Source organism: Notolepis coatsorum (assembly GCF_963971535.1).
Source record: "Notolepis coatsorum genome assembly, chromosome: 5".
Taxonomy (NCBI): domain Eukaryota; kingdom Metazoa; phylum Chordata; class Actinopteri; order Aulopiformes; family Paralepididae; genus Notolepis; species Notolepis coatsorum.
In genome coordinates, this window is record NC_140169.1 from 96,830,017 (window position 1) to 96,843,319 (window position 13,303).

The 13,303-nt window shown below is 45.0% G+C and overlaps 1 protein-coding gene across 1 annotated transcript; it reads right to left on the reverse strand.

Moving 5' to 3' along the window:
- Window positions 1–948: 948 nt before the first annotated feature.
- Window positions 949–12,904, reverse strand: cUnh1orf198 (chromosome Un C1orf198 homolog). Its single transcript, XM_084313770.1, has 6 exons — window positions 12,419–12,904; window positions 10,782–10,832; window positions 7,261–7,386; window positions 6,590–6,769; window positions 3,342–3,821; window positions 949–2,527 (listed from the first exon to the last, which is right to left on the reverse strand). Exons 1-6 carry the CDS (start codon window positions 12,722–12,724, stop codon window positions 2,471–2,473), a joined length of 1,200 nt encoding a protein of 399 aa, XP_084169896.1. The 5' UTR covers window positions 12,725–12,904; the 3' UTR covers window positions 949–2,470.
- Window positions 12,905–13,303: the final 399 nt, after the last annotated feature.

Sequence of the window (13,303 nt, forward strand, 5' to 3'; positions counted from 1 at the left end):
CTACCAGGTGAGAATTTGAGTCTTAACTTTACTGCAGGTGTTTTTGAACCATAAGAATGACCTGAACAGCGTGAAATATTTACAGTACATAACTGTCCGTCAGTCAGCTGGGATTAATTATGGTTATGGATATTGATGTTTAAAGTAGGGGTGGGGGAGAAAATCGATACAGCATAATATGACAATATCCTAGATGCCACATATTGATGCTTTATTTTTGCTGCAATAAAAAATATTGAAGGGCCAGGGACCTATATGACAGGCGTTGTATTATTAAACAGTACTGTATATTTGTAGATCTGGTATGTCATAAATGTCTGGATGTAACAGTACTGTCTATCTGTATGTCATATGTTATGATGAATTGAAAATGGGGGACCCTGATGTAAACAAGACTAAAGTCTTTCTCTGGTCTGCATCCCTTGAGCCGTACTGTATTGTACCCATTCTGCAATTTTTTTTTTTTTTTTTTTATCAATCAATCCATTAGCTATGTTTAGCCTGGCTGGGGCTAGCCATGATCTAGCATGGTATTGTATGGTTGGGTTTGTGTCTCCATCAGCTATGTTCAGCCTGGCTGGGGCTAGCCATGGAGCATGGTATGATGGTATGCTTGGGTTTGTGTCTCCATTGCATTTCTTGTCAACTCTCTGGTTGCTACAACAGTCCCAACCGGCTTTGGCCAGATGTGACCAGGTTGTAAAAGGTGTCCGTCTAGGCCAGGGTCCAGCCAGGTTTATCCAGGTTCTAAAGACAATGGAGACGCTCACTGTGTCAGACAGGCCACAACACGGCTAAACTCTGGCTAGAACAGACAAGGCATTACACCTTGGTCACAATATTGAGGACACTTTGTGATAATTGTGATACGTAATCATTTTATCTTACTGTTGGGCACAGAATGCCTTTGAGTAAAACAAACAAACACAATAAAACAATGAGGAAATCTATGCTTTAGTGTAATTTATTCAATTACAATCTGTGAACTCAAAAATGCACGAGTGCAATATATAGCATATGATACAATCAATGGATATACTTTTTACATACAAAATTCAGCAAAATAGTTACTCTCTAGTTCTGTAAAATGGTTCTTAAATCTACAATACAGGCGATACAAATCACTACCTGCCGCTTTATCTAAAGTATAGCGTGTGTACATACTGCTTACTACCTTGCTAATAAGCACTACTTACAGCAGGAGGTCCGGGATTTAAAAAAATTAAAAATGGGGCAGAGAGGGGGTTACAGAGTGGATACCAAAAGGCCCTTCCCAAGATTCCTCACCTCCTCTCTTCAAAATCACACTAGCCTGGATGGCTGCATAGTATGGCTGCTTGACTATGGCAACATCAGTTATTTTGTATTGATATTGAAATCACGATTATTAAACTCGATGTTAGACTGTGAGAGCAACACACAGGCATCAGTCACAAGGACGTACTAAAGAACGATGCAGGGGTGGAAAGTATTGGCAAGTTAGAGCCAAATACACGTCTCGAGGAGAGACTATTCGTCTGAGACTCATTGATTTGAAAAGATCACATGACGACGGCGGAAGTTGTTTTTATCTTTCTTCTCGACCAATGGCTGCCTGTCATCTTCTACAAGTTACCGGAGATGTTTCAAAATAACTGGAGCACCGTGGCTCCCTCCTCCCTCTCAACACGAGCTGAAACTACCGTTTGGGCTTGAGGAGGGGTGGAGCACACTGCTGTCAAGGAAGGGTGCGCTGCATTTACAACACGACTAAATGAGAGCAGCGTGGCATGCTGCAGCACAATAATCATTTTATCTTCATTATGTTGTTTTCATGATCATGGGAAGACAAAATCATAATGGTAATTGAAATTTAAACTTTCAATTTAGTCTTTCACTAGGAGGTAAATATACAGTCTAGTTTAGTTTATAAACATTAGGAACACCTTTCTAATATTGAGTGTTTATGTACATTTCATGTCTCAATTATCAAGGCTTATGGGCTACAGGCTTCACCAAAAAACAATGCCGATTTATTTTTTATCCCATAGCCTGTTACCAACCATCTTTCTAAAAGGTTCTACTACTGAGCATGCTCAATTGAATCCCAGTCTGACTGCTTCGGAGCATGCTCAGTTTGATCCCACAGTCCCACTGCTACTGAGCATGCTCAGTTTGATCCCACAGTCCCACTGCTACTGAGCATGCTCGGTTTGATCCCACAGTTTACACCCAAACATCCTTCAAGTTATCTGGTCACTAGGTGGAGGTTTTCCTTCAATGTACTTTGAGGAGATTTTAAGAATTTTAAGAATTTAAAAAATGCAGTGAAACACATATGTAGTGAAATGCTTTAACAAGCCACTGGAGATAAATAAAGAGGATAATATAACATGTGGTCGTTGACATGGAATAATGATGTCATAGCATGGTGGTCCTGCTACCGCCATGATGCTCATCCATCAGGGGCTACGATTGGTCCTCGTCATGGTTACCAGTTGTCCAGGAAGTCGAATCCAGTCTTCAGAATGTTGCTGCTTGTATTAAACTGATAGAGCGAGAGAGGGGCAGAGAGCAAGAGAGAGACAAAGAGAGATAGAAAGAGACAAGAGACAGGGGCAGAGAGAGCGACAAAGAGAGAGAGAGAGACAGACAGGGACAGAGAGAGAGGGAGAGAAGCAGAGAGAAAAAGAGAGAGAGGCAGAGAGGGGGGCAGAGAGGGAGAGAGATAGAGGTTATTATTGTTATGATGAGTATGAGTATGTATGTTGTTGTCGTTACTACCATACTTGTTGTGTATAATACTATACATTACTATATAGGGCTGACCTTCGAATTTTCTTTTTTTGGAATTCGAAGCTTCGGGGCCGAGATTCGATTTTAATTCGAAGCTTCGAGATAAAAAAAATAAAATAACTATAATTATTATTTTTTTTTTTTATGTTGTGGGACTTGTACAGCACTTTGTTCAACTTTGTCAGTGCTGTAAAGTTTAAACCTTTTTAAATCTTAGACAAACTAAACACTTTGCTTTCATGAAATATTGTAAGCCGTCATTTGAGGCTTTATAAAAGCAGCACAATGAACACAAATCTGTCAGTGCCGAGTCCGACCTCATCTTAAATAACAAACAGCATTGCTTGTTGTAATTAACAAAGAGAGGCAGAGTTGATTTTGCACACAATTTTTTTTTAAGAAAAAATACCTTTTTTAAAAAAAAATATATTCAAATTTTATTTTCATATTCGAATCCCATGCCCATCGAACGAAGCTTCGAAGTATTTAAGACAGCCCCATTACTATATTGAGTATATATGTACTCCTAGATATACGTGTCTACATGTATGTGTATGTTAGTATACCTGGGCAAAGGTGGGGCTTGTGGCCAGGGGGGGTGCCCCCTCCCCTTGCTGTTTGTCCCCTTGCCGTTTGTCCCTCTTCCTCTCCCCCCCACTGGGGCGAGCAACAGCGGGCGGCTTGGAGACGGGCGGCTTGGAGGCGGGTGGCTTGGAGACAGGTGGCTTGGAGGCGGGTGGCTTGGAGGCCAGGGTGCTACCGGAGAACACGTCGTCTGGCACGTTGCTCACGGAGGGCAGGGTGCTCTGACCGCGCTCCCAGCTCGACGCTGGCACGCTCGCAGGGGCGGGGCTCGGCGTGATGGAGATGGTGGCCGCTGGGGTGGTCGTCACGATGGAGATGGTGGCCGCTGGGGTGGTCGTCACAGCAATGGGGACAGGGGGAGGGGGTGCGGGGGCTTTTGGAGCTCGCTGCTTGATGGACCTGGAAGGAGGCGGGGGGTCTAAGGCCTCTGGCTCCTTGGGGCTGGTTGTGACAGAAGTCTCCTGATGATGATGATGATGATAATAACATGAATAATAATAATATTAAACTCCAATAATCATCTTATTAACATTTAAAGGGATAATTCACCCATTTTCAAAAGCCTACCTGATTTGGTACAATTTGGAAATCAATGGAATTTTTCCATAAACACGTACATAAAGGCTCCCAAAATGTAGATGATTCTTTTGTAAACTTAAAATGGGCATTTCACCAATTTAACCTGAATTTTGAGGGCATGTGATAATCGGTACATAAAACTTCGGACCAACGTGTCTTGAGAGCCAACCCCCTGAGAAACAAGAGGAGAGCAGACCTCTAGTAAACTACAGACAGAGGAGAGCAGACCTCTAGTGAACTACAGACAGGAGAGCAGACCTCTAGTGAACTACAGACAGAGGAGAGCAGACCTCTAGTGAACTACAGACACAGAGGAGAGCAGACCTCTAGTGAACTACAGACACAGAGGAGAGCATCAAATTTGCTGATGACACAGTAGTGGTGGGCCTGATCTCTGCCAACGACGAGAGGGCCTACCTGGAAGAGGTAGAGAATCTGTCACAGTGGTGTCAGGAGAACTGCCTCTCCCTGAACGTCAGCAAAACAAAAGAGATGATTGTGGACTTCAGGAGGTCGGGGGTCAAGGACTACAGCCCCCTCAGCATCGACGGGGCACCGGTTGAGAGAGTGAACAGTTTCAAGTACCTCGGAGCCCACATATCCGAGGACTTGACATGGACCACACACATTGACAGTGTTGTGAAGAAGGCACGACAACGCCTCTACTTCCTCAGGCGCCTAAGGAAGTTCCAAGTCAGTCAGAAGATCCTTAGGAACTTCTACTCATGTACAATAGAGAGCATCCTGACTGGCAACATCACCTCCTGGTTTGGGAATAGCACTGCACAAGACCGTAGCAGACTACAAAGAGTGACACGTTCAGCCGAACGCACCCTCCAGAACATTTACAACAAGCGGTGCAGGGGGAAGGCTAAGAGAATCATCAAGGACTCCAGCCACCCGAACAACTGCCTCTTTGAACTGCTGCGGTCAGGCAAGCGATACCGGAGTCTTAAGGCGAGCACAGAAAGACTCAGAAGAAGCTTCTATCCCCAGGCCATCAGGCTGCTAAACGAACAATAAACACTATGCAACAACCATCAAATGCACACACACCCACACGCACACACTCACTTAAACAAACAACACACTGCAGCACCCACTCTCCACACTTTAGATCACACAAACACACTTTATATTTATTGATAAAAGGATTTGCACTACAACTCGTACACCTACTGTAAATTGTACCTAAATTGCACCTCATCCCATTTCTGCCTTGCACTATATAGTATTGTATATTAGTACACTGCATAGTATATTGTATATTATATGGTAACTCAGTTACGTCTATTCTGCATCGAACATTGTACATATGTCTATACTGAACACTGTGACCTCATTTTTTTTACTTCTAATTTACATGCTATACTATGTTATTTTATTTCATACTTATCTTGTCTTGCACAGTCTCTGGAGCGTAACAGTAAGAAGCATTTTGTTGTGGGAGCTCCAGTAGCTCACCACGTACCGCGAGCGCTGTTTCGGCGCCGTGGACAACCGTGCTCGTCACGGATCTGGGGCTTAGCGAGTTCGAATCCCGACTGCAGCCGTGCCTTTCCCAGAGTGTCTTCCCCCCCATCTGAACCCTTTCAGCCTGTTTCTGTCGGTCATCCTTGACCAGTATAAATGTGATAAACACATAAAAGAGCCAGGGGAATGGCCAAAGTAAAAAAAAAAAAAAAAAAAAAAAAAGCATTTTGTATAAAAGTATTCTGTACTTCTGTATGACAACTATTAAAGAAACTTGAACTTGAACTAGTGAACTACAGACACAGAGGAGAGCAGACCTCTAGTGCAGGGGTTCTCAAAGTCGGGGTCGCCAGATGATAATTTTTTTTTTAATAAATCAGTCAGGCCACTGAACTTAGAAGCAGGCCAGGACAGTGTTTCTAGTTGCAGCAGCACAATAGTTAGATAACCTAGGTGGGGAACAACCAGGAGATCACTGCTGTGGTGTTATGATCAGGGCTGAAGTTGAATAAAATATTGTATTATTTTCAATCTGATATTACAAAAAAACTGAAAATCCATCCAGTGTTGTTGCTAATCATACATATGCTAGCCTGTTTTTTAACAATAATTTGTGATGCCATCACACACACTGGCATTTAAAGGGTACAAATAAAAAAATGCCTGCACCAGAATGCAGGAAATGAAGTCTTTGTAACAAGAAATGTCCTGGTGGGGGACCCCCAGACCCCCTGCTTAAAAAGTGGCCTGACTGGGGCTATATTTCGCACTATATTTCCTGGCCTGAATGATTTCCCCAGTCCGGCCCTGGTTAAAAGCCTCCAATGCTTATTAGTGTGTGTGCGTTTGAACATGTGCATGTTTCAACCATACATTTCCATTTATAAAACTTTATAAATTATAATTTTTTTTTACCTCCTATAATAGTGGGGGTCGCGGCTCTCTGACCCCGTTATTTTTGGGTCGCGGCCTGAAAAGTTTGGGAACCCCTGCTCTAGTGAACTACAGACACAAAGGAGAGCAGACCTCTAGTGAACTACAGACAGAGGAGAACAGGCTCTAGAGACACAGAACACGCTGGTACATTTTATGTTTGATTATCACATGTCCTCCTCACAACAGAACGATAGGTTGAAAACTGGTTAAAACAGGTTAAACGGGTCAAATGTCTTGTTACCGGTCTGAGGTAGGAGGGGAGTGGCTTCTCCCCCTTCTCCATAGATTTGATCTGGCTGGGGGTGAGGGAGTGGAAGTCGGCCTGTTCTCCCTCCAGACGGGACCTCTCTGCACTCAGCTTCCAGAACGATGACTCCTCCTCGGCCCGTCGGCCCAGAGTTGGACCCTCGCCACTGGACGCCTTCAGACAAAAAAAAACAAGCAAAAGTCACAATCACACCAAGAAAATAAATCTAAATTATAATCACAATCGTATCCATATCTCTCAAAATCAGACACAATCACAACCACTATGCAAATATTAAACACAAATCAACAGCCAAAATCACAATGAAAATATTTCCTTCAGCTTGATTTGAAAAGAGGAAAAAAACATGTTATCGAGAGAACAGGGAATGTATTGGAACAACTGCGGTAGGATTCCTCAGTCTGTCAGAAAGCTTTGAAGTGATCATGAAACAACTTTAACTCGTTCATAATGATATTTTGTTGTTTGGCGTGGCTACAAGATATCCAAAGAACCAACTAGTTTCATTTAACGCTGGATTCTTCAAAACACCAGGAGTTCAGACTGAACCGTTACATTCACCGTTATTTAGTGGTCTGGGTGATCTTGTTTCTTAAAGAGAAATGAGAGAAATATTCAGGTCATGCAGAGAAGTCTGAGAATACCTTGGTGATGGAGGTGGGTTTGCTGAGCTGACTGGTCTGGGGAAGTTTGGTGCTCTTGGAGTCTGCCGGAGAGAAGGAAACAGCCTGGTCTGCTGGGCCGCACGTCAAGCTGAAATCCAACTGGCTCTGAAAATACCAAATACCAAAAACCAGGAACATTACAGGATGACGATGGCTGAAGTAATCTAACCCTAACCCTGGTAGTGTTAGTGCCATGCTCTAACCATTGAGCTACACAGGGAATGGAACCCCTAACCCCGATAGTGTTAGTTCCTTGCTCTACCCATTAATGGCCATTTTCAGCTGAGAATTATGCCACAAAAGTTAACATTGTGGAAAAACAAGACCATTAATCATGAAATTACATCTGCCACAATACTACACAAAGTAGTAGTGATTTCACAGCAAAGTAATGGAGCAAAGAGCGAGCCCCTATGAGAGCTGCATAGGTAAGACAAATAATAGGATTGTGTCTTTGGAATAGTGTCCGTCCAAACTTCAAAACACCATCTCCAAAAGCCACGGTAGGTTTCTAGTCAGTGCCATGCACTACCCATTGAGCTAGACGGGGAACAGAACCCCTAACCTTCTTCTTCTTCTTCTTCTTCTTCTTCTTCTTCTTCTTCTTTCGGCTTTTCCCGTCAGGGGTCGCCACAGCGGATCATCCGTTTCTGTCATCTGCGTCGTCCTCCGTCACTCCCACTGCCTGCATGTCCTCCTTCACTGTGTCCATAAACCTCCTCTTGGGCCTTCCCCTCCTCCTCTCTCCTGGCAGCTCCATCTCCAGCATCCTCCTCCCGATGTACCCCACCTCCCTCCTCCGCACATGTCCAAACCATCTCAGTCTTGCTTCTCTCACTTTCTGCCCGAACTGCTCAACATGGGCCGTTCCTCTGATGTAGACATTTTCGATTTTGTCCAACCTGGTTACTCCCAGAGAGAACCTTAGCATCTTCATCTCTGCCACCTCCAGCTCCGCCACCTGCTTGTTGGTCAGTGCCACTGTTTCTAGACCATACAGCATAGCTGGTCTCACTACCGTGCTGTAGACCTTTCCCTTTACTCTTGCTGGTACCCTTCTATCACAGATCACCCCTGTCATCCTTCTCCACCCCTAACCTTGGCGGTGTTAAATTATTTACTATATTCTGATTATATTATGTAAGTGTAGCAGCCTGAAAATATTGTCTATTATTCAGAACTGCTGACTTGTGTTTTATATCCCCTTTGTACACAAAGACATCATTGATATTCCCACGAGCAATGATGTGAGTTTCTCTTCCTTCTATCGGCTGGAGTATGGACCATACACATTATCGCTGGACGATATTCAACATCCTCCCCTGTGTGACTAGTAGGCGGGACCAGCAGGGGGCGGTGTCAGGCAGAGAGTGTCGGAGAGAGATGGGACGAGATATATGGAGGCGGAAGGAGATACTCTTCGGCAGTGAACTTGACCACGAACAGTCGCAACGGGCGTGGGCTCTGGGAGAGCCCTGTTGCAGAAGTTATGTTGGAGGGCCCCGTGGGATAGCGACGGGTGATAGGAAGTACTTGCTAGTTGACGTGATATCCTCGAAGTACCAGCGATAGTGTGTGAGCAAACGGTACAGAACAAAGCACTAACATTAGCGGGTTATAGTAGTTACTGTGTGCGGTATAAGTAGCGTGCGGCTAATGGCATATCTGAGTCCTTAGTAGTCGGGTTATAGTAGTTACAGTGTGACGGTATAGAGTGCGAGCCCAGATACGCGCATGGACCTACAACCAGTCTGCTCCGGCTGCCTGCAATCAGTCTGCCCCGGTTACCTGCGACCAGATCTGCACCTGGCTGCCTGCAGCCTACGGGAGTTCTCCCCGTCCAGCAGAGGTCGTCATCGCCCAGCACGCGCTCTCAGCCGGCGCTGCCTCTCTGCCCCAGCTCCGCCTGCTAGTATCCTCACCGAGAGCGTTCAACGCCATCTTGCTTTCCGGACAACAGTGGCGCGGCGAGGCGGCCATTTCGGATGAGTACAAATGGGCATTGATGCTCCCGAGCTATTATACAGTATACAGTGTGGTGCAGCCTGCGGGCGAAGTTAACGTTGCTACTACCGTTCAATAGGGGAACCCCAAACAATATATGCCGGCATTAAGATAGGACTTTTATTGGTATTTTGTGGGCCCACCCTTTTGCTTTCTTTTTATTTCCTTTGAGTGTGATACCGTGTTGATGTTTAATAATATTTTTCCCATCTAGTTAACCCTTTCACTGTGGTGAAGTTACAGACCTGGTGTGTTATAAATAAAGCCTAGAGAGGTATTACTCTTGCCGTATAATTAAAGCCTTGGGAGGTATTATACAGAGTGAAGACCCAGACGTGGGCGATGAGTCAAACGCATTGAAGTATATTAGCCCTGACAGTAACCCAGGTGTGGGTGTATAATATACATGTTCATGAGATATGGAGTTACAAGCAGCACTACAGTGGGACTTCAGTCCAATTGGTCACTTATATTAAATCATTGTAGTGAACCAGAATAAGTAACATTAAAGAAGTAGATGGGAGATTGGTGTGTGTGTCTATCCATGAGCCGTTTGACCATCCTTTTGGTGTGGGAAACGTTAACCTAATTAACCCCTTCCTATTCCACCTTTCCCTTTTCATTGTAAGGTTTCTAGGGTCATTGAGGGAGGGTACTGCTTGCGGGGGGAACTCAGGGTATTTATTTACAATTCAGTCACTAGGTGTGGGAGGGTTTAAGGAGCAACTGGGGGAAGTGGGGAACGTGTTGGGGAGTACTGCTGACCGCCCTGCTGTAGGGGAGGAAGACCAGAGTACCAGACCAGGTTGGTAAACCCCGGGCCCCATCCATTCACACTACCAGCCTCCAGTCTACACCCCAAGCCCAAAGACGAGGGTGCAGTCAGACTGAGCTCTACTGTGTCCAGCTACCTCGTGACTACCAGCAACCGTTCCCACGAAGCAGGGATAATCCACCCTGCTACATAAGGGATAATGTATAGCTACGAGGTCATTGTCGCAAAATAATTGACCGACACTGCGTTCTGGAACACCGAGGCGCAGCCGAGGTGTTCTAAACGCAGTGAAGGTCAATTATTTTGCGACAATGACCGAGTATAGCTATACATTATCCCGCTTATTACATGGCTAATACCTAATTCATTTTACACCATCGACAAGACGAGATCAAATGCAGACGCAGTTGTTCTGTGGCTCCTCTGTCATCGCCGGCAGCCGGCAGGTGTGTGGACTTGATTGCACTGATGTAGTGCAGCTGTGCATATGCTGAGCTTAGCTTTCGTGACTGCGATCAAAATGCTTGATTGTGATTGGTCAATAGCGCTCTGTTGCCCCTAACAGCGGTCACTATTGCGCGTTGCCCATGACAGCGGTCAGTTATCGAGAAATAATTGACCGCTGTCAGGGGCAACCGAGCGCTATTGACCAATCACAATCAAGCATTTTGGCGAATGTTAAAACGCCATGTAATAAAGATTATTATTGTCACTTATTTACCTTGGTCTCCCATGAGAAGGGTGCTGAATGTTCATCCTGCCACGTGATGTCCTGCAAAAATAAATAAAACACTTTATAATGTCAAGGACCCCAAAATTGATACATTACATAGTAGGAGACCATGGACTCTCATTTCATATGATTTAGTCCAGAATCCCATAACATTCTGTAGGTGTGGGGATGCCAGAGGAGAGGATAAAAGGTAATTTGTACAGGCCTACATTCTCTCATTCTAGTGAAGGAGACCCACTGGAACCCCTCCAAGGACCCCTGCAGGTTTGTATGTCTTTTTATTTGTCCTTGTTGAAATGTTCCAAACCCGTGTTCTTAAAAATAAACATTATTTCTACCCACCGCTTATTTGGTTGCTTTCTTCTCAAACGTTAAGAAGGAAGAGGGCTTATATGCTAATCTATCCAATGTTGTCATTTGTGATGACTTGCTTGGTGGTGGACGGTGGGTTGTCAACTTTGTTCTCAACCTTTTAGCAAGAAGCAAGCGTTCAGCAAATGGACGATAAGTTAGCAGCATGTTTAGCAAGCCCAACCCAAAAAATATTGTATTGTACATTGTATATTGCACTTTACTGTTACATTTCCACTCGTTGGATGCCAAACCTATTTTCGTTGTACTGTACTTGTGCTGTATGACAATAAAATGTAATCTAATCAAAAATATATATATAAATAGGGGAGGGAACCCAAGAAGATAAATTGCACCTGGAGCCAATGACCATTACTTTACGCCTGTTGTACCCCAGAGTCAGACCCCACTTTGAGAACCACTGCTCTAAATAAAAAAAATAAAAAAATTGCCTCATCTATAGTTCTCTTTTTCAGTGCCCAGCCCCCTCTCTCTCTCTCTAGACTCTTACTCACTTTCCCATCCTCTCCCCCCTCCCTCCCTCTCTCTCTCTATGGATGTATCATTCCTCTCCCTCTCTCTCCCTCTCTCTCTATGGATGTATCATTCCTCTCTCCCCCCCCCCCCTCTCTCTCTCCCTCTATATATCATTTCTCTCTCTCTCTATGGATGTATCATTCCTCCCTCTCTCTCTCCCCCCTCTCTCTCTCTATGGATGTATCATTCCTCCCTCTCTCTCTCCCCCCCCTCTCTCTCTATGGATGTATCATTCCTCTCTCTCTCCCCCCCCCCTCTCTCTCTCTATGGATGTATCATTCCTCTCTCTCTCTCCCCCCCCCTCTCTCTCTCTATGGATGCATCATTCCTCTCTCTCCCCCCCCCCTCTCTCTCTCTATGGATGCATCATTCCTCTCTCTCCCCCCCCCCCCTCTCTCTCTCTATGGATGCATCATTCCTCTCTCTCCCCCCCCCTCTCTCTCTCTCTCTCTCTCTCTCTCTCTCTCTATGGATGTATCATTCCTCTCTCTCTCTCCGCCCCCCCTCTCTCTCTCCAATTCAAATGGCTTTATTGACATGGGGAAACATACGTTTACATTGCCAACGCCAGTGTTTAAAACAAACAAAACTAAGCAAAACAGCCAAACAGACAAACAGAGACATCTCTCTCTCCTCTCTTGCTACGTGGCACCCTAAATTCAACAACACAAAACCGAGTCACAAAACAACAACAACAACAACAACAACAACAACAACAACCACCAAACTGCCGTCACCTCGTCTCCGAAGTGGACTATCTTCTGTCCCGTCTGCAGCAGTAGTTTGGGGTAACAGATCACCTCGTCCCGGTCCACTCTGTGCGCGGCGTATCGGTCTCTGACGTGCGGGTCCATCAGACAGTCGTCCACCGCCGCGTCCTGCTCGCCGCTCGTCATCTGGTCCCAGGCGGCGCCGTGCTGCTCCCGGACCCGCTCTCGCTCCTGCATGATCTTCCTGGCCATCGAGTTGATGGAGGAGAAATACTCCAGCTTCTTCTCCTCCATCCTGAGGGCGTCGAGCCCTACCATGGTCGCGGCAGCCATGTTTGTACTTGTTGTAGCAGCAGCTGACCTGGGAGCAGCGACAACAAGACACACAGGGTGGACGATTATTACGTGTGATGCTGCGTTCGACAATCACTCGGGAGGTCGAAATGTCTTCTTCTTCTTCTTCTTCTTCTTCTTCTTCTTCTTCTTCTTCTTCTTCTTCTTCTTCTTTTTCTTCTTCTTCTTCAATGGATTTAATGGCAGAGCGCGACCACAAAAGGCGCATACCGCCACCTACTGTACAATCCATTTTACAATGTCTTCTTCTTCTTCTTCTTTGGATTTAATGTCGGGTCGCAATCACACAAAAGGCGCATACCGCCACCTACTGTACGATCGGAAATGTCGACTTCCTACTAGGAATAAATCAAATTCCATTAGATTAGATTAAAATGTATTGTCAATCATTATACAGCACAACAGTACAGTGCTGGTATAGGTATAGGTATAGGTTTGATTGATTGATTGATTGATTGATTGATTGATTGATTGATTGTAAAGGAATGTGAATCACTACCCACCTTCAAAAGCACTCTCAAAGAACACCTACGGGAGACTGCAATTCAAAACTGGCCC